This window comes from Ooceraea biroi, chromosome 12 (genome assembly GCF_003672135.1).
Source record: "Ooceraea biroi isolate clonal line C1 chromosome 12, Obir_v5.4, whole genome shotgun sequence".
Lineage (NCBI taxonomy): Eukaryota > Metazoa > Arthropoda > Insecta > Hymenoptera > Formicidae > Ooceraea > Ooceraea biroi.
The window spans coordinates 839519-861178 of NC_039517.1; the positions used below are offsets into that span (position 1 = coordinate 839519).

The 21660-nt window shown below is 43.2% G+C and overlaps 1 protein-coding gene across 1 annotated transcript in view; it reads right to left on the reverse strand.

Moving 5' to 3' along the window:
- The window catches only part of LOC105278831 (neuropeptide SIFamide receptor), a 47909-nt gene extending 32685 nt beyond the window's left edge, over positions 1-15224 (reverse strand). The window contains exons 1-6 of the mRNA XM_026974456.1: positions 13337-15224; positions 12058-12206; positions 10714-10997; positions 10259-10327; positions 9098-9200; positions 2763-2982 (exon numbers count right to left, since the gene is read on the reverse strand). Coding sequence (XP_026830257.1) covers positions 2763-2982; positions 9098-9200; positions 10259-10327; positions 10714-10997; positions 12058-12206; positions 13337-13773 — 1262 coding nt within the window. The 5' untranslated portion in view covers positions 13774-15224. The remainder of the gene's footprint in view (positions 1-2762; positions 2983-9097; positions 9201-10258; positions 10328-10713; positions 10998-12057; positions 12207-13336) is intronic.
- Positions 15225-21660: the final 6436 nt, after the last annotated feature.

The following is a 21660-nucleotide window of genomic DNA, read 5'->3' on the forward strand; positions in this document are numbered from 1 at the left end:
AGCGATAGAATCGCGAATGAAAAATAGATTGTCACGATCGTTTTATTTCATGAACACTTAAAAGTGTTTCGTCCTTCAATTTCTCAATACCTCGGGACTAACTTTCCCTTTATAATTGAATCTGAAAGAGTTAGAGATGCGATTTGAAGAAATGGGTTCTTGTCCATGGTTTCCACTCGAAAAAGAATACAATTTTGATTTTTTATCCGATTTTTAGTGCGGTGTAACCACAAAAGTCTCCTTAGCAACGATATTCCAAAGACAGGAAGAGAAGGAAAAAGAAAGAGAAAGACTTGTCTTGACCTTCTAAGCGATTGAATCGAGAATGAAAAATGGATTGTCACGATCGTTTTATTCCGCGGACTTACGAGTCTTCTGTTCTTCAATTCTCGATATCTGGATTCTAACTTTTCCTCTATAAGTAAATCCCATGGATTCGGCGATACGATTCGAAATGGATTCCTGTCATGGTTTCTTGTCGATGACGAATACGATTTTAATTTTTAATATTCGATTTTTAGCGCGGAGCGCTACAGAAGTTAAAGAAGGTCTAGCCTGGATACTCCGAAGATAGGAAGAGAAGGAAAGAGAGAGAAAAAGAAAAGGACTTGTCGTGTTATTCTAAGCGATTGAATCGCGAATGAAAAATGAATCGTTATGATCGTTTTATTTCGCGAACTTACGAGTCTTCTCTTTTTCAATTATAATAATTGAATCCTGAAGATTTAACGATGCAATTCGATGGAATGGGTTCCTGTCATGGTTTGCTCTCGACGAATACGATTTTGATTTTTAATGTCCGGTTTTTAGCGCGGCGCAGCCACAGAAGACCCCTTAGCGTCGATATTCCGAACCGCATCGAGTTCGCGTGAATTAGCGTTCAGCCGGATAAAACAAATTTCCATCGATTTCTCTCAAGGGGCAAATGCCATTTTGATTTTTAACGTTTAGCTTTTCTTTTTTTGTTTTATTTTATTATTTTTTTGTTTTTTGGCAAATATACAAACAGCGTGTCGGGTTGTTCGTTGCGAGGTTTGATTTGAATACTTCATTCCGTGCAGCGAATTCCGAATCGTATCTCGCCCCAGGTGTGCAATGCACAACGCCACGTCGTATCGTGACTAGCGGATCACACTTTATTCGATATCGCCATTTTATATCGGTTGGTGGTAACTGCTGTTTATTCTGCTCGCTTCGTATACGGTGCATACGGTACACGTGTCAGAGAATTGCACCCTGCGAATGTGCTGAAACGGGGCTAAAACGTCGCGAGACGTTTCGCTCCAACTTTTCTCTCTCTCTCTCTTTCTCTCTTTCTCTTTCTCCCTTTTGTGCTGGCAAAAGACTCGATTCCACAACAATCGCATTTTATTTCACCGGAATCATTTCGCGAACGCGGTTGGCGTCCGCCTGCGGATGTGTTTGCCCATTATCTTGCGACTCGTTCCCTTATGTCTCTCCCTCCTTTAGCACGGTATTGTTTTAATAAATGGCAGTTACGGAGCGTTGGCGTTTCGTCGGTCCGTCGGTCTCCTTTATTCGCCGTTACTGCAATACAATGGCATTTTTAACCGCAAGTAACTCGCTCTTTAAATATCTCTGCGGTGGATCACGAGCAGAATCCGCGTGGAAGTCACAAGTCCCGTGGGATCGCCGTGTAACTTCATGAATAGAGTCACCGGAGGAGAACACTTTGCAGAAGGCAAAACAACTATGCTCCTGCACGTCTTTCGGCAATGACGGCAATGAGGTCTCCATCGGCGTCTCACGAGGGCCTTTCGATGGGGTTTATCTTGACCCAAATTAAACGCCACGAATCTCGCCGGCATCCCTCTCGGGCGGCCGAGAGCCGCCCTTGCGTTGTTGGAATACTTTAGCGAAATTCGAGTAACTCGTCAGGGATATCGGAGCCATCTGCGAGTTTCGGATTATTGTCGCGCGCTGACCGCGCAGCGGAGAACTCAGCTTCGCAAAGTAACGCTCAAACCACTCATGCGACGACACAGCTGGCTATTTTGTGTCTTTGCGCGACGAAACGAATGTAATGTGAATGTAACGCGAATGTAATGTGAGTGTAATGCGCAATACGTGCGCGCTTTTACGCGCGAGGAGGATAGGTACGTTACATTATCGTTTGAGTATGAATCATCTCGAATTTCGCGTCGCGTTCCCGTCGCGAGGAAATCCTCACGGAATTGCGTTTACCGAGGGCTTTGCACCGGCGATACCCGCGATTAATTATTACTGACATCAGACATTGGATCAGTTCTCTAATTGCTGCGATCCCGACTTAATCGGTCTCGGGAAAAGCGGAGGGCGCGAGCACATTTCGCTTGAGTCACCGACAGCTACGTCAATCTCCCAAAACCGATAAAATTAAGGACTAATCAGTTTGGAATTTATTGCGACTGTAATTTATTTAGTCAACGATGTTAGGTGTGCAAATTAATTCGGTGTCGTTCGTACGAGAATCAAGGCTAACTACTCTGCATATATCGTGGCAAAGGTCGACGGTATAGCACATTACAAATTGCAGTATTTAAATTTTAACCGGTAATAAAACATGACTAAAAACAATCAAATTAATCAGCATGCAAAATAAGAACGTTGAAGAAGACGTTAGCAAAACCAAGAAAAATTATTCTTAATGAATCGCTTCGACTAGGAGAAAGCTCCAAAGTAGCAAACTTGATTACTTCTCGTGGCGACTCTCCCTTTTCGCCCAAACGCATCGCACGATAATTGCATAATTGCATACGTACCTCCTCATGTACTGATACTTGAAGACCACCGTGATCACCAGCATGTTGGCCGTCACGGCGAGCGCCATCACCGGCACGTAGAGGATGATCAGCAAGTAATTGGTCTCGCCATGAAACTTGTTATAGAAGTCCCACAGTAAGTCGCTCACGATGTCCACGTCCATCGCGCTATCATTGTAGGGGATCGACGGAGACAGGGTGCTGTTATTGACCGCGACGTCTATCCTCGACGACGCTGACGTCGTCAGCGTCGTCATCGTCATCATCGTGAGCGCGTTCACGCTCATCGCGATAATCTTCTCAAGAAGACGAGCTGCTCATCGCGGCCGCGGATTAGAGTCCGCGAACTGTGTATCTTATTCAGTCAATCTTCAGGGGGATTCACAGGTTACATGGAACGCCATAATTGCCGTTCGGGAATCGCGATCGCTGATCCGCTTCCGCGCGAGCGGAACTGGAAAGAAAACTGGAAACTGAAGAGACTGGGGATGGCGGTGTAAGTTTACTCGCGGCGGGTTTACTTCGTAGCTTCTCCCTTCGAGTGGTCTCCTCGCGTTTCGAATCAATCGCGCGGAAAATCGCGCGACGATCCTACCGGGAGCGGCTTCCTGAGACCGAGCGGTGCCTGAAAGCGGAGTAGACTTCAGGAACTCGTTTCTTGACTGCGAAAGCTGCTTTTCCGCTCCGACTATCGAGCACGTGACTTGAGAATTTAAATTTGAACCTGCTTCTTCGAAGAAGTTCGCGGAAATCACAAATATTCCGGAAAGTCGTCGGGATCTCGGATCCTTCTTTTGCGTTCGGTTCGGCGCGGTTTTCCACGGTTCGTTCGACGTTTCCGGCCGGAGAGGAGCGAACGGCAATATGTTTGCAGGAGACGCGAAAGGTCACGGAAATCGAGCTGTTTGGCGGAACCGTTCGCATCCGTTGCGAGCTGTAATTAATGTTTAATGAACGCTTCTTCTCTTTCATCTGTGTGTAGGAGCAACGGGGGATTACGCTTTCGTTTATACAATTCTATTATTAAATTTCGCTGATCTCGCGCAGACGGGAGACGTCGAACGTCGCTCAAACATGTGGGACAAGAAATATACGGGCACGTACGCGTATACAGACGTGTATATGCGCAACACGGTGTGCTGCACGACGTACGCGATCGCGACGTGCTTCTGCTCGGCGCGGAGGAGGGGGATGAGGGGGATAATAGATAAATTTCTCACGTGCAATCAAGACCGGATTACCGGAGGCATCTGCTTTTTCATTTGCCTCTATCAAGAGCGATCGCGCGTCAAGGCGATCAGATAATCGCTTGCAGATCTGTCCACTCGTGCGATCCGCGGGATATAAATCGCGCCGATGGATTCTTCTCCCGTTACCTTGACACGAATCTGTCCGCGCGTGCAGATGTGACCGTCGCGCGAGAAGATCGACAGAAGCTGCGACGATTCCGGGCGCGTCGTTGTGTCATTGTGCGACGCTGACGCGTCGATAATACGCGCTACGATGATTGTACCCCGTGCGCGATGGCGATCGAGGCCTGGGATCTATAGGACGGTCTTATCCGGCGGAGCGACTCCGCTCACGTCGCGCCAACCCGGCCAGGAAGGCGCAAATAACGTCACCAAGAGATGATGCGTCCGTACATACAAATGTCGCAATTCTGCGCGCGTGCGACCGTAGGCCTTTTTCGGTTTTGGTGTTTTAATTCTTTGAAGCGTAGTGGTATGAAAAGTGTCCCACTTGTTTTAGTGCTTGAACGTGCATGTGGTGAGACGTTATTCATCGCACCTTTAAATCGTGAAAGTACTAGAAGCATAAAGGTTTACATAGACTATAGTCAGAGACTCTCAACCGACGTCAGATGTAAATTATTTTTGTTTTGATTATTTTGTGTAATTTTGTATTCCAAGTAATTAAAATTAAACTATTTTTACACATTTTATACAAATAAAATTCCTGTGCACCTAGGCATTTTTTTGTGTTGTAAAATCCTGTGCTTCAAAGAATTAAAATATGCGCATCAGCCGACGAACCCGGCTCCCGTCCGCCGTTTACCGAGGCGTAATTGCGCAAGATCGCGCATTTTTAACACGTAGCCGAAACTGAGGTCACGCCATCCATCCAGCTGGTTTAATTATAGATTAATAATGCGAACAGCGGACGAGGAAGGGGATTATAGATGACTCCGAGGAGGCCGAGCCTTCTCGTTGTCCACGTGTCGGATGAATAACAGCTACAACGTCGCGTGCATTGCGCCAATCTTCGCTCGGGCTCGTTTGCGGTATCAGCTATTGATTGTTGCGACCGGCATGGATTAGTCGAGATAATTTCGATGATGATCTGAATAGGCCGAAATTAGGTATTCGCGTTCGCGGCGCTGCGGGGAGCTTTTGCAGTAATTTGTCGAAGATATCGATGTTTCCGGGAATTTATTTTAAGTTTTGTAGCTTTGTATCACCCGATTCAGCATCGAGGTGTTTTACAAAAAAAATCGTTAGCTGCTGCGCGCGCTAGAAGTGCAAAAGGAGGAATAGCTGATTCTTATCGAACAATGTACGCGCGACGCTGAGTTTTATAATACACCCATGGTATTTTTTTCTCTCTTATCAGGTCGCGTACTTCGACATCGCGCGTTATTTTTGCAAAAAGTCAAGTTTAACAAGCTGCATCATCAGGTAGAAAACATCAATGTTTGTCCCGGTAATCCGGATTTGCGAAACAGAAAATAATAATGGATCGTGATAAAAACTGATAAGTACTTCTGTTGAGCGCGGATTAAAAGCTTCATCAATCACCATTGCCGATGGCAATTTCCGCGCCACTGCCGCGCCTCGTTATACGCGGCCAATATTACTTAACGCGAAATTGGAAATTGTCATCGGCTAAATTGTCTAAATTTTCGGCGAACGCACTCGATTCTACGCGTGTATGCTTGCCGTGAATGCTTTTCTCGTTTTCATTACTTCCCCGATTAACACAGAGATCTCCTTTCTACAGCGCCCACCTCACTTCCACTCCAGCTCCAGCTCGCCGAAATCCTCTCCGCTCTCAATCTTCGCAAAGCCGAAACGACGCGCAATCCTTGTTATCGGGCACAATCGCGGTCTATCGAGTTCCACATCTCTCAAGAAAGCTCTCGCGGAACGCGCAATCGCACTTCGCAACTTCGCGGCGGTTCGAATATCGAGATCGAGGTCTCAGGTTTACATTCGGAATGTCTCGCCTCACTGCAGATTCACAGCGCTTCCCGTTTTTTATCGATTTTTCGCGAGCGCGATCGGCGTCAGGAGGAATGGGCGGTAAGATTGGATCGAGAGAATCGTGTCGAATCGCGCAGACCCGGTTCGCCTCGCAGCCGAAAAGTTACGGATGCGAGTCTACGGCAAACTGCTCGGGAAGAATCGCAGCTCCCGCCGCCGGTCTTCAAGGCGCACGTTGACGAATCGCAGCGCGCGCTTGCGTCCTGCATCCGCCTCCGCGCTGCGCGCTGCGCGCTCCGGCGCGGGCATTCCGTGCGCGCCATGTTTTGCGGCCGCGTCGCGGACCGCAAACGCACCGCGACGTTCTGTCCTCAAAAGCTTTGTAACAAACGACAAATTTAATCGTGGGATTCATTGAAAATGATCAGGAAAAGTAAAATGTTGCTGGCTCCATTTAGCGAAAATTTTCCGAAAATAATTTACCGGAAAGTCAATTTACCGTCACAATTGGCTTCGGCCCGTATAATTACGCGGAAGAAATTCGGTTTTTGTTCCGATAAAACACTCGATGACAAAACTAACGTGTCAATTTCGATTCGCAGAGTCAAATTGCAATGGAATGCCGCTGTAAAATTTGCTCTTCCGTCCATAATTTGTATAAACATCCGTGTGTGAAAATTATTATTTTTATAATTTTCTCAATTTATCAACGAAATTATGAAACAACGTTAATACATTAATAATCGATTTATATCGAGAAAGAGCGCAAAAGCAATTTTCAAAAAGACGGTATTTTTGAAAAAGCAAAGTACCGTTGCAGAAGTAAAACGAGTAAAAGATAAAATTACAAGTTTTCAAATGAAATTTATATTCATTGGTGGGTCATAAAAGGGTTAAATATTAATTAACGCACCTGTGGGCTCATTTATTATAAAGAAGGACGGTCCATTAAATCCATCAAATTGATGAGTCCTGCAAAATTAACATTTGGCCCGATTTAGGCTGATTATCGGCGAGTGAAATGTTACAATCGAGACTGTAATTTTAAAGCAAAATAATGAAACAATAATGATAATTTCGATGAGCGTGGCGGACATAAATAACTGAACGAATACTTGGATCTGTCCGCCCGCGGGGCATCCATTTATAGTTCCTAAACAAATATCGTCAGCGTTATTCTATCATTTATTTTACCAATGGAATCCGCTCTACGGCGAATGCGCGGAGATATCTCGAAATTTCACCGATTTCAGCGAAATAAATTTTGCATTCATTCCCGTTTGACGTATCCACGGAGTTTCAACGATTTGTCAGAATTTGTTGAATTTGTTGCAAACGCGACTCGAATCGTCCTCGTCGTATCAACGAGCAGCCAGAACTTTCCATCACCCTCCTCCAGCCCGTTCAAGCGGCGGCTATATTTTCCGGCTGTCAGCGAGATTGATCACCGGGGATGGCCTTCCTCTAGGTGGATAAATCCAACGTCTTCTTCAATCTTTTCGCACCTGCTAAGCCGTCACCGGCGTCGCTTCATCGCGGCTCATCGCGGTTTCTCACTTCGCCGGCTCCGTATCGGCGGTCAAGAGTGCGTTTTGTCGCAGGAGTGCTCTTGCGTAGGACGCGAGCGTCGGGCGATTCATCTATCTTTGCAGGATTCCCTTCCGCCGATCCATGAAAGCTTCCAGAGTTGAATAGATCCAAGAGGACTAACCACATTGAACCACCAACGAGCGCAAACGTCGCCATCGCCGTCGTCGTCGTCTTTCTTCGACGTCGTCGTTGTCGCTGAGACATCCACTGTGCACATATACTTGACGGAAACGCCGCGATTATCCGACGCAAATCACCGAGCGTCCCGGGCGACGAGCAGAAGATAGTGCGCAGTAATTTACATTTACGGCGCTTTTTCAGCGTTCACCACCATTCTCGCCGACGGGTCCTCGATCGATGGTGACGACGTGTTGCCGTTGCTCTCGAGCAGCGTACTCTCAACGTTAAACGGCCCGGCCGAATTTCACGCGTATTTTGTTACCGGATGAATGGCCACTCGTGCATCGCACATACCTCTGGTACGTCGGGGTAGCTAGCTGTCCATGTAACGTTTGACGTGGAAGATTAATCGCAGCTGGAAACAGAGACAGAGACACTGTCGCATCGCCGTTGCGCCTTCGTTTACGCTTTTTCCGCACGAAACCGCGTTCTTCCATTTTTAGCGTGCTTTACTCCCGCAAATCCTCGTAAAGAAGGTACAACCCCGTGAAGAGAGGAATTAGCGGGACGATGGATCGATAGGCGACGGATCTGTCGATCGCGGCGCAGATGCGGCTTGTCGTCCCTCCCTTTCTGTGATCACGCTATATTAGCGGAACGGAGGATCACCACGTACGTAGTTATACCGGCGATTATCTGCGAAAGTAACGGATTGAAGTTGTGAGAACATGCACTTCTTTCTCTCTCTATCCCGCTGAATATCCGCGAAACAATTTTGCGGCGAATTGAAGTATTTAACGGACGCCCGAAGCGCAAATTGATTTTGCGGCTTGCTATTTGATGCGTCATTAAAAGTTTCAAGCAAGTTCTAAATGGGGAGAGGCTTACTATGCGTACACATTATGCATATTATTACATCTTATGTATGTATTGCGATGTACATAAAATAAATTGCTACCCTGTTTTTTTAGAGTTTTTTTAATAACATGAGTTGTAACATATTTGTTATTGAAAATGCTAAAAACGACACGAATACAATCCCAATGTCTCGATAATCGACCAAATTAAAACGACCTTGTCATCGTCTGCTCATAATTATCTTATTGCTAAGGAAACCGTGTGGACCAAACGAAAAATCAATACCGGAAGCAGATAATTAGCACGGCATTAGTAATGCAACGAGATTTCGGATTGAGAGGCCGCCCGAGTGAATAATCGATTCTCGTGTATCAAAGCGATGCTGCCAGCGCAGACATCTCTTTTCGCGAGTCAACTGGTGGAGATTGCCGCTGCTGGGGCGAAAGCCAGAGCGTTCTCTCGCACAATTATTGTTCCCCATCTCCGCTAAATCATGGAAATATCCCCCCGATATTTTTAACCGGATACTTCAATGGGAAGATCGATCCGCGCCATTCTTCTTGGGACTTACCGAGAGGAGCAGGGGAAGATCGATGCGTATAATCCCGGAGTAGGCAAAGAAGTGCACCTGCCGTATCTGAAAATACGCCACGGCTTCCGCGTAGCAGTCCTGCAATTGTTTAACCATCACTTATGTGGATCGATCGCTCCTACGGAAAGAGTTGGCTGCACCAATGACGCAAAACCAACGAGAAGAATGTTTCTGCTTTACTGTCTAGGATTTAGATTTCTTTAATTACTCCCTTTGTTATGATAGCCTTGATATTTTGTATAATAATAAAATTTAAAATAAATTTTTAATGTTATATAATCTTCTTGATTAATAGAAAACCTCTTTTAGTTATTATTTTGGAATCTGCGCGTGATGAGCAATGGAAGCGGCAGAAGTTTTTGCTACATCGAAGCGAGTAAGGAAATAGAAAATATCGCTTTTCGCGAATCGAGACCCTCGGGGTTGAAGAAAAAGCAGGAAAGCCGAGCGAAAAAGTTCGGTCGACGTAATCAGCTATCGAGCCAAAGTGAAACTCGCGATAACGGGATAAAAGCAACATCCAGAAACGGCCACGAGCTTGCTCAATAATATTGCGCAAGCTCGCAGTTAATTACACCTGTCGGTGAGTCCATTTAGCCGATTAGGTGCCTCTCAAGAAATGAATTGTTAACCTTGCGCCGAAAACTACGATCGCGTAATTCCACGTAACAGATTAATAAAAGCTGCACAGCTTTGAGATTGTACAGCTCTGTAATTAACCGAACAATGTCCAATATCCCATTTTGAGAAAATGACTATTACGACAAACGAAATGAAATAAACGACAAATAACGTTGTCGTTTAAAACGTGCATGATCTGATTTTCCGAGCAATTCAGGTTTACAATGATGGAAATAATTTTATATTGTTCACATGGAAATAAAAAAGAAATCCCGAGCGAGTTGCACGAGAAATCTTGGAAAGAAATATGATCCTGAACGGGATCGAAAGATTATTTTCGAAAGATTAAAAACATTATTGTATCTTCAGTGATCGATTGATGTACTCGATCGATTAATTCGAACTTTAATTCGGTCCAATAACTACGAAAAATGCGTTTTAAAACGTTTAAATTGAAATAAAATAAATTCGGCATCAATAAAGTGTATGCCGAAAGAAAAAATTTGTTTCTTTACCTGTATGAAAGTCCGCTTTGCAATGATGGTCGACGATGGCGAGAAGGCGACTTTGCTGACGCGATTGGCCTTTGAGAAAAGAGAAAAAACATAAAATCGATTAATCAGATGATGAGATTATTTCTTATTGTATATACTTGAACTAAATTTCTAATAATTTAAGCAGTAACTTACTAGCTGCAATCTATTATTTCACCATCCATAATTCAACGCAGAAACTCATATAATAAATATAAATCACACATATACATAACACAAGCCACGAAATAAACCTTATAACTTATTTCAGAAGCTTGAATAAATACAATATGCAAATAACGTATGCAAATTGAAGCAATAAAGAAACTACCGCATCTACCGCAAACAAAATGACTCATCATGAACTCTCTGGCGCGTCCAGCATCAAAGCAATCGAGTCAAGTGGCAAGCGAAGCGACAATCGGGTCAATTTATACCTCGCACGCGGTCATGTGACAGAAAACGGTGATGATCAGCAGGTTCGCTACGCAGGAGGACACCAGGAGGAATTCGCGCGCTATCAGCAGCGATAGCGAGACCGCACCGATAGTGTAGATGCGCGATAGAAGATTGAAGGACATGCAGGCGATCCACAGCAGGAGCTGCACCGCGTACGCCGAGTTAAGCATCTCGGTCGCATCGGCGAGGCATGAGTGCAGCCACCACACTTCCTGCAAATGCAACTGCCTGCTCGATCGATCCACCACCATGATCTTGCCATCTGTTTAAACACGCAGTATCGCACGAGCGTGCTAATTACCTCTGGTGACACGCTGTAGGCGGCAGCTTGCTGCTGCTGCTGCTGATGTTATTCTGTTTGCGCTTAAGAACTGTTCGCGCGAGCTCGCGACACTCGCTTCTCAAGATCGTGATTCAAGATGGGGTACACCTCATGGTGCACGCAGGTGCAATTGCCACGTATCAAAGTACTCGCGGAAGTACAAAACAATATAAATCGATGATCGATCGGAACAAAGTCGAGCAAGACATTTAGCGAGCAAGAAAATGCTTTGCGCTAAACGGGGATCTACTGTATATGAGGCATGTAAATTAATTCAGTGACTTTAATTTTACACGTTCGATAATTTATTTGCCGAGACTATATCAAATCAAAATATTTTATAAATAAAATTTGAATTTTCTATGAAAAGCGAATAAGGATACGCGCCTAATATATAAAATAACGCAATAACACGATGCTTCTTTCCGCGATTTCACCGAACCGAATTCCATTAAACTCGTTTCGGTCGTTCTATTAAAAATCTTATTTACTCGCGACTAAAACGAGAAGCAAGTCAGTCAGTGCAAGCTATTTATTTGCCGAGACTTTGACCCTCCCGGGAACTACCCTGTCTTTATTGGACCAGCCGCGTGGGAAAGCTCGCGTGTCCGCGGCCAGCAAACAGGTCGGCGATAACAGGTGGACAGTGTGTGCTCGCAAAAGGGGAGGAAGGCAAAATAAGGGCAGAAAAAAGAGGAGAGATTCGTGAGGGCAATTGCGAGATTTGGCGATTTGTCACGCTCCATTGCGTCCGACCTCGCAACGGACCGACGATGGACCACATCGCCGAATCCGGAAGCTGCAGACGAGTCTCCCTCCCACGCTTTACCGACGTACAATCCGCGCACGTGATTCGTCACTAAATTCGTCACTCCCCGGAAATTGTATTATTAAAGCTGCACGTCGACGTCGCGAGCCATCGCTCCGTCGATAAATCACGATTTATTGGCAATATAAATCATTGAAGGAGATTCTTACGTTTTTCCCGCGATTGACCCACCTTCCGGCATCAGCATCAGCACGCAAAGATGTTGGAATCGGTCGTACAGGAGGAACGACAGGCTGGCGAACGTTATCAGCTGCATCGACAGGCACGCATTAACGATGGCGTAGGTCACGCCGTTGAACACGGAATCTTTGGGCTCGACGCTGCGGACGAGGAAGATCTCTGAGTGACGGTGGGAATCGTGGCATGACGGAGGAGATTATTAACAACAAGACGGATCTCATTTGATTCTTTGCAAACTCGCGAGTCCGCGAACTTCGTCCTCGAATCCGATCGATCGTACTTTCCGTATTTTCATTTTCTCGCTTATAATCAATCTTTATACTTGACGCGAATTAATTACGCCAATTAACGGGAACGTGATTAGTCAGGCCGATTAATTGATCCGACGTGATTGTATTGAACGTTGCCGAGACAGTTGCGTGACGTGATCTCGGTAATTAGACTTAACTTTCCTTCCAGAGTATCTCGCAGAATTACTTCATCGTTGATGAAATATTACGCTATACTTATAATGAGCTCTACGACGCGAATTTATGTAAGAACGGGACCTGTCTCGCGAGTGTCATTATTATCTCTCTTGCGAGCAACCTTGAAGAATAAGAAAACTTTCCCTGCAACGAGAGAGAAAGAATGTGCAGGAAGATCTACCAAATTTTTAACGTTCCTCGGAGTCTCGTACAAGTAATATTCTGTATTCGAAATTCGTACAATTATATGCAAATGCGAGGACACGGTAAATAAAACGTAGGAGTATTATTTCAGGTTCCGGTAGTAGGACTGTTGTCGACCGTAATAAATCGTACGACTCGTAGAGCGTTTTAAGTAACGATTTCTCGAATATATTCAGACATACATAATGGATATTGTTCCTTAAACGACCATTGGTCCCTTTTCGAACCATAATTTTTACGGTGACTACAGGAAACAATGAATAACGCTCATTTAAAATCTTCAAAATGTCATTTTCGACTCAATCGACAATAACAGAAATAATGTCTACGTTCATAAGCGAGAAACATAAAATTAGTTGATTTATTATTATTTATTTATATATATTATTTTTTATAGAAGGATATGAATAATCTTCACAAGAAACTTTTTACAATTACGGTTTTCAATAGGCCCCAAAAATTATAATAATTAAAGCGACAAACACTACAAAGATTCGTGAGATTCGCAGAGAATGTGCGAATTCCATTATCATCCCCCAGTTATCATTCTCCTCCGTCAAGATTAAGATTGGCTCACGCTGGGAGCGATAATTACTCACCAAAACGTGATGTATCCGACCATCGACCAGAACAACAGGTTGACGAACGGCACGACCCAGTAGATGAAGCGCACCGTGCGAGTGCTTTTGCGTTCCTTGTATCTGGTCGCGCGATCGAAGATACGCAAGTGCGAGAGTGCGGCGCGTATCTTGCAGTTGCGTGAGACAGTCATCATGATGTCACCCACCACGCACATGTACGAGAGTGCGGTCCTCACGACGGTGAGGGTGAGCAGCTTCGCGCCCAGCACTTCGTCCATCCAGTGAAGCATGCAGAAATTCGTCACGCAGAAGCTCGTGTACAGCAGCGCGAAGACGACCAAGTAAACGCGGGCGTATCTCATCAGGACGATGTCGTCCTCGCGGACGACGTACAATCCGCATCCGAAGAGCCTCGCGACGTACAGCACTGGTCGCACGTCGTTCAGGGACACCATGGTCTCATGGGGAACGGGGCGAACGCGGGGTACACTTTGATCCTCCCTTTAAACGAGGGAGTATCACGGAACTCGCGGAACTCGCGACGCGTGTCTCCGTGTCGGTATTCCTATTTAAATGCTTCTTCTTCTTGTTAGCACGATCATAGCCGACGTGTCCTTATTGAGGACACTCTTAATGAGATTCTCGAGACGCGTGGAGGAGCTCGTAGTGGTGCAAATCGTCGGAATCATGTCGGCACGTTGAGGATTTTACGTCGACGTGAGAGACCTCCGTTGCACTTTTATCTCGCGCGACGCAGTCCAGAGGGAAATTGGAGTATAAAAAACGTATTAGGATTTAAAAGAAGCATCAAGACTTAATCAAGAGTAATAATCTGGGAGTCGTGTAAACTTCAGCTTTAAAGAACAATGCTCTCTCGGTGGCATGCGAATTTGAAGATACTCTCCGCGCAACAATAATTTACATCACATTTACAAGAACCGAGACGCGTGCTGAGCAGACAAAAAAACGAGCGTGATATGAACAGCGAAGGGTAGATTCGCACGATCGGATTCTACGGATTAAAGACGCACTCAGCGACCTGCCGGGGTACGCAAGATACGCACATTCGCGCAGGCGAACTGAACTCTGAAAGTGCCAGAGAGTCGGTTCCCATGCTGATAACACTCGTTCTGTCAAAAGTGTCGCGCGGCCGACAGTGCCCGACCCTAAATTACAGCACTCTGACGTTTCTAGGTTCGATCAAAGAGGCTTAAGCGGCGACTCTCCACTCGCCGGGTGGCTCGAAATTGCTCGGTAATTGCTCGGCTCGGGGAAAACTGCCGTGAAACTGCCGTAAAGAACTCGGCCCGAGTGGCGGATCCGCGTCCGTCGTCCAAGTGGTGGATTATTCTACTGTCCGGCCGCAAACGGCTTCTTCCACTTAGCCGCGCTAATGGGCGCGGTTGCCAAGGCAAATCGAGGATGGCCCCATGCGTGGTGCCGTGATATTAATCTGCCGGCGATCGAGGGGACGTTAACGCGAACGTTTAACGCAATTCGTGAGCAATTAACGTCGGTGAAACGTGAAACGTCGCGAGCTTGACATTTGTCGATCCGCCCATCACGTTGACTGCTTTCCTGTCCGTCACGATGACGGGTTTTCTTCCCTTCTATGGAAGAGAAAGGGAGAGATAGATGTCGTAGCCTGTCCAGGGTAGAAAGGAAAACTAATCGACGCAATCGCGTGGAGGGACTGGCGAAGCGCACGCTCCCGGAGCGTCTCTCTCGCTTGACATGATGATGATAATCGCGATTAGATGCTCTCTCAATGTTCCGAGATTAATGAGCTACGGTGGAATAAATTACAGCCATTTGTTGCCGGAGGAAAAAAAAATAGAGAGAGAGAGAGGGCGGGAGACAAGAGAATAAATGCGAGTAAACAGTCATTGTAAAAAAAGACATTGTAATACCGAGTGTCGCATGTATCAGTACGTATACGTCGCAGTATATGCAATCTTGAATTGCAAATAAGTTGTAATCGGGAGCTGTCATCTCTTTTGCGCGCAAGATAGGTGAGGAATTAAAGGGAAATCGGCTCGGAAAACGAGCAGGAGGGGCCGGTTGAACATAAAGTTTAATCTTCCGTTCCGTATCACGTGTACGCGAGCACATCGTGCGTGGAAAACATTTTTGTCGCTGATAAGCTGACTAGCATGGTAGCAATTTGGTACGGGGTAGCGAGCGGACGAGTGGCGCGTAAAAGCCGTGCGAGTGTCGCGATGTCGCGGGGGTGCAACTTGACCCATTACCAACTTCCGTTTCATTTCTAAAACTTCCATAATAAAGTTTTACGCTCAACATAATAATTTCCATTTAGTTCAATTATAATTGGACGAGTCAGAAATTGTAACTTAATGGCAATTACAGCATTCATTCATCGAAACTCTCTGCAACTTTATAAATTAAATTATGAGTCATTTCAGGTGAATATCCGATATCCAGATCGATTAAAGTCTCCAACAAACTAGATAATCTTGTTGAATTAAACTACGAAGTAAAAATTAAATAAAAACTGCCCCGCAGTGCGCGTTAATTGCTCGTTAATTCGCTCACAAAAGCAAGAAGTATAAAGCGAATCGGGTTTCATGGCACGGGGAATCTTTGTAATATAATTAACAGGGCTTCTATGAGTTAATATCAAAAAACACGAAGACTCCTTTAACAGGTCGCGGTGACAGGTCGTACGCGAGCACGGGGTGGGCGAACGGGGTGGAATGTCAGTTGATTTCCCCGCCTGTGTGATACACGACATAGATAAACGCCTAGATATCAAACGAGTGGTGTACGTTTGCGTTTGCCGCGCGCTGTGAATCATTAGTATTCGAATGCCAACGAAAATATTTGGTCGGCACGTAATCACCGAGACGCGTACGCGGCTCTCCCGCGGAAAAATGTAAGGAAGCGGAATCGCATGTAAAAAGACGGAGGCAACGCGGCGCGTATTTCACATGGAGAACGCCGACGCTATCTCGCTTATTAATGACTGGCGAAGTGGGTTCTCCAACACAAACCGAATAATATTCTGCGTGGACGGCGCACGCACACGGCGAGGCCATCGATGGACGCAAATCTACCTGTTAATTTTAAACGACCCCATTTCTCACCTCGCGCAACAGCAGCGAGCGGCGTACACGCGGTGAAAGAGCAGTGTGTACACTGTTAAGTAAACCGCCAATATTACGATGACGCAAGCTTTTACGTGGTCGATGGAGATTCTGAGATTGTCGCCGCGTTGTTTGCGAAGAAAGGGAAGCAGGATGATCAATAATCGCTTCGATCGCTTCGCGCGATATTATCAAATCGTCGAAAGACGTAATTCTACCTTTCTTGTATTATCTTTATTATTATGGATTAAAACTTTATTCAATATTTTTAAATTATCTGAATTATTAATTTCCACATTCGCATCTTGCGCGAGCTGTGAATGATATGAATTTTGCTTCAAGTGAGTTTAAAGAGATCTGAAAGAAGAAGCGTTGACGAGCGCTTAAAGAGAAGAGTTCCGTTGGAGAGAATTCCTTCTATTAGAGCTATCACATAATAGCTTTTCGGTTCACAGATTGTCAGGGAGATATACATCGTGACATTGAGACATGATTTTGATCACAAGTCTGAGACCGTCGTTTAACAAAGCCACCGTGAGTGTGCGTAACTGTGATTGGAGGGTAGGTCAGTAATGTGATTGTGGTGCGGCTGGTGCTATCGCGACCTGCTCAACGATTGTTCGCGAATCGCGAATTCACGTCAGAATTCGGGCAACACCGTGATTCAGCGAATAACGCGGGAAAATAACGTAAATTTGTCCCTCGAACTTTCAGATTTTAATTTCTTTGACCCTTCTTACGTTTTTTTTTTTATATAAAGTCTCCTTGACTGCGAGACAAGTCTAAAAATGATAATAAAGATACATTGTAAGAAGTTCCGGAATTTCTTGCCTGACGTGAAACGAAGGCTGACATTCTTTCGACGGAAATTCGAGGAAGATTGCATTCATCGCCATAACATTGCTAAATTCCAACATTCAACTTCCCTCGTCGAGAATGTCCCGGCGGAATTATTTATCATGTGTATCAACGCAGCAATTATCATCATTTGTAATTATAATAATGGATTACCGGCAATCACTAATATTAATTTGCCATTTCAGTTTTATAATAATAGAATGAGCACATCTGATTAATTTAACTCGAGTATTTTGCGCATAACCATGAGGTATCAATGCATATTGCCTTGCAATATTTTCACAATATGTGCACTATATTTTCTGAAAGATTGCTCCGCAATATCCTTGAATTGTTTTACGAGATTTAATATATTCCAACTTCAAATTTAGATACAACGCATTTCATGATTATTCTTAGCACACTGTGTACGCGGGATGAACATGTATTTCTATATTTTAATCATTGAAATATAGACATATAGAAAATGTAGATTTTTCCGTAGCATCGTATATAGCTATCGTATGATGATCCGTAATCATAAATTTCTTCAAGTTTTCTCAAACGAAGAAATTAATTTTTAAACGAATGCATGCATGAAACAGCATTTTTATTAAAATGTGTAAAATTTGTCCTGGCACACAATATGTTAATATAAAAAATCTCGTTGAAAGTCAATGTGATTTGCAAACTGTGCATGCATTATTGCTACTCACCAAGCAGTGAGATTACAAAAGTTCTCTTGTCCATCGCGATCCATTATCCTCCACTCCGCGACTTTCCGAGTCTGGAATCTCTCACCGGTCCACCGTCCATGGTGTCCGTCGTTGAACGCACATTTTTGTCGATTGCACTTTACACATTTTATACACTCGCGGTGTGCGACGCGATGGTCCGTTTTTCACGAATATTTGTATTACAGAGTGGAACGAGATTTACGAATTTTCGCAACATTAAACAAATATTTGCAATGCCACGATAAACTTCGGCACTGTGCTGCGTACGCGATTCGCGAGATGTGGAGAAGAATGAGGAAGCGCGAGTTAAATGTAATAATCGCGAAATTTATCACCGCGCACGCGGACACGATAATTGAAATAACGCGCAAATCTCTCGCACACGCGTCGGTATCACACAAATTTCAAATAAACAGATCTCGCAAGATAACACTATTATTACACTACCTGGGCGCGCGAAATTTGTTCACGTGAACATGATAATTGCTACAATGGGTGAAGCTTTCATACTTGATTGCTTCACGAAACGATGATAGCGAAGTTTCCCACGATGCTTTACAAAAATTGCTCCGCGGTATTTTTATGAAGCCTGCTTTTATGAAGCATTATCAGTAGTATTTCGCGAAAACTGCTTTGCACTAATTTTGCAAAAATTGTTTACGCAATTTACGATATTTCGATTGTTCTAATTTAATAAATACATATCTCTATGGAACGTACCTGTACAATGTAGAACGTCGAGAATAAAAATCCGGGACAATCGGAAAATTTATCAATATACATGCGAGAGAATAAATGATAATTGACGTTTTTCGCAGAAAACATAGCTACAAGTGAAAAATTGAAAACTGCGAATCGCCGAGACCGTAAAATTCATTAACGCATACGCAAACGAAGCAATTGTCAAATATATGAAGTCCTCTAGCTTGATTGCTTCGCGAATTTCAAGTGTTGCATTTGTTTTAATGATGTTTGCATAATGACGTGTATATTTATGATAAATTTCATGGTAAAACCACAGTAATAAACAATTAAGTTGAATGAAAAAGTGGAGAGATTCGTCAAAATTTGTATATATTATAAACTTCTAGTTATATATCGCAATATAACATTCATAATCGAAATTTATCGCGAATTTACGTAACTAATCTTTTAAAAAATTTAAACAAATTACTACGTTCGAAACTAATAAGTAAGTTTGGCTTAGAAATAGCCGATTTTATACAATAAATATTTTAATACAAAATTATAAATAGATAATTCCATTTAAATAATTTGCTTTAAAGAGCAAATCAAAAAGGTCAGAATGCGTATAAATATTTTTACTGTTTTGACGACAAGAAATCAGGTAGAAAATTCGTAAATTTGTTTTCGAGTTGATCTTTTAGTCTTCGCCTGACATAAATCTTTTACTGATAATTGCAAAATTTACTTCGATCAACAGGGAGAAAGGGAGAGACAAAAATGATCGTTCTAATGAAACTTTAATGCAATTGTGTTAATTAAACGGTGAAGTATCATTTGCATCATACGCGAGTGCCAGCACTCGACGCTGCCAATAAACTCTCAGTAAACTAGTTAATGGCAAATTAGTTTTCTTTAATTAGGATTCAATTCAGTAATACTTGATACACTCGCGCGTGTCTCTATGCTGCGTTCAATTGCGCAAATACGATAACGTGATAACGGGGACTATTGAAATATTCCCGGCCGGAATAACGTCGGCCGGAATTAACTTGAATCCCCACGGGAACTTCATCGAACCAATCCGCTCGAGGTCGACCCATCATGTTTACGAGCAGCACGCTTTTCGACAACGCGCTCGATGCACGCGAATTGTTGTAATATTTAATTGGTGATACGTTGAATGATATTAAGCTTGCGTTACTCCGTTCATGCACTCAAGGATAACGTGATAATGACGCGCGTTTCTATCTCCGCGAGATTACGTATCCTCAAGGTTGTTTCTACCGACTATTTCTGCGAGGACAAATGTCGTTGCTCGCAGAACAATGAACAATTGGTTTAATTGCATTAATGTGTATAAATATTTTTAATATTAATTGCATTAATGTGTATAAATATTTTTTAATATTTTGACGACAAGAAATCAGACGGGAAACTTGTAAATTTCTTTTCGAGTTGATCTTACTTCGCCTGATACAAATCTTTGAAAAATAGCAAATATTTTTATCGACAGAATTTGCAAACTTACCCTCGCCTCGTATATCGATTCCGCTTAATTTGCGCGAATTGATGCGCGACTACATTCACGCCGTTCGGCATACTGCGAGTACTGCACACATTTGGAAACAGCGGACTAATTAGACGTTGATACGGATTATATTATAATTACAGATACAATTACATATTATTAAGTAGACGTGATTCATGCTTTTAACTCTTCGTGGTCACACTTCTAAAAAATCACGTAATGGTCACATGGGGTCCAATAGACCCCACCAACTTTAAATGGTTGCCGTGTTTACACTATTCATTCAATTTGAATTACAAAATTACATAATAAATTTGAAAGCTTGTATAACAAGGAGAAATAGGCTTTTTATGCAAATTTTAATTGTAACATAACTAAAAAAATTATAACTTTTTAAATTTTTATTATTTTGCGATACAAATTTAGGATCATATTGTGGAGATGTAATACTTTAATTAAAAAAATAGTGTTATAATGCACGTTTCAAAAAAGGTATTTATTTTCAGACTTAAAGTTGATCATTTTCGAGATAAATGAAATCTACAATTATGGAAAAATAAGTGTACCCAGATAGCAGAGAGAGTTCAAAAAGAATTCATTTGTCATGTCACCAATTCTGAATTCATTTTCAGATGCAAAAAGAGTTCTTAGAATTCTTTTGAATTCTTTTTGCATCTGAAAATTAACTCAGAATTCGTGACATACAAGTGAATTCTTTTTGAACTCTCTCTGCTATCTGGGTATTTATATAACATAGAACATTATTATTATTACAAGTATTGTTAATAATTATTTGTATTTTCAATGTCATTCAACAACGAATTTTGAAACTCACGACTCCGTAAATCATATGCCATCTATAAGTGTAAATAAATGCTTATAACCTTTGTAGAAAAAAATTACTCGGTCTTTAAACTTGCACTTACGTTTTTCCACAGATAATATGTGCGAAAATCACAAAAACAAAATTTTCCAAATTTTGGATACCAAATTACAAGTTGGTCACACAGGGGGTTTGGAAGACCCCAGCACGCGGGAAATGTTATTTGAATAATTGCTATTTCTATACTAGTGCGCTGCGGGCGATACCTAGTATTAGAACGGAAAAAGAGTACTTGAAGCTACCGGTAAATGGCAGTAAAAAGTTAATTTTCAATTTAGAACAGAAAGATATAAAGCCTTAAACTGTCGTTGGGGTCTTTTGGACCCCGAGTGACCACGAAGGGTTAATAATATTTACGCGATACGTAATAACGAAAATATGCAAAACGCTGGTAATTGAGAGTAACGATATAATTTGATCAAATCAATGTTTGCATTCAATCGAGGATAAGTTTCGAGTGCATCACTTCGCATGCATCATGGCGAGATTACCTTCTCTATTTTCATTCAAAGCTTCGCTCCTTCACTCGGATCTGCAAGTGGGAGAATAGCAACATTAGCAACGAA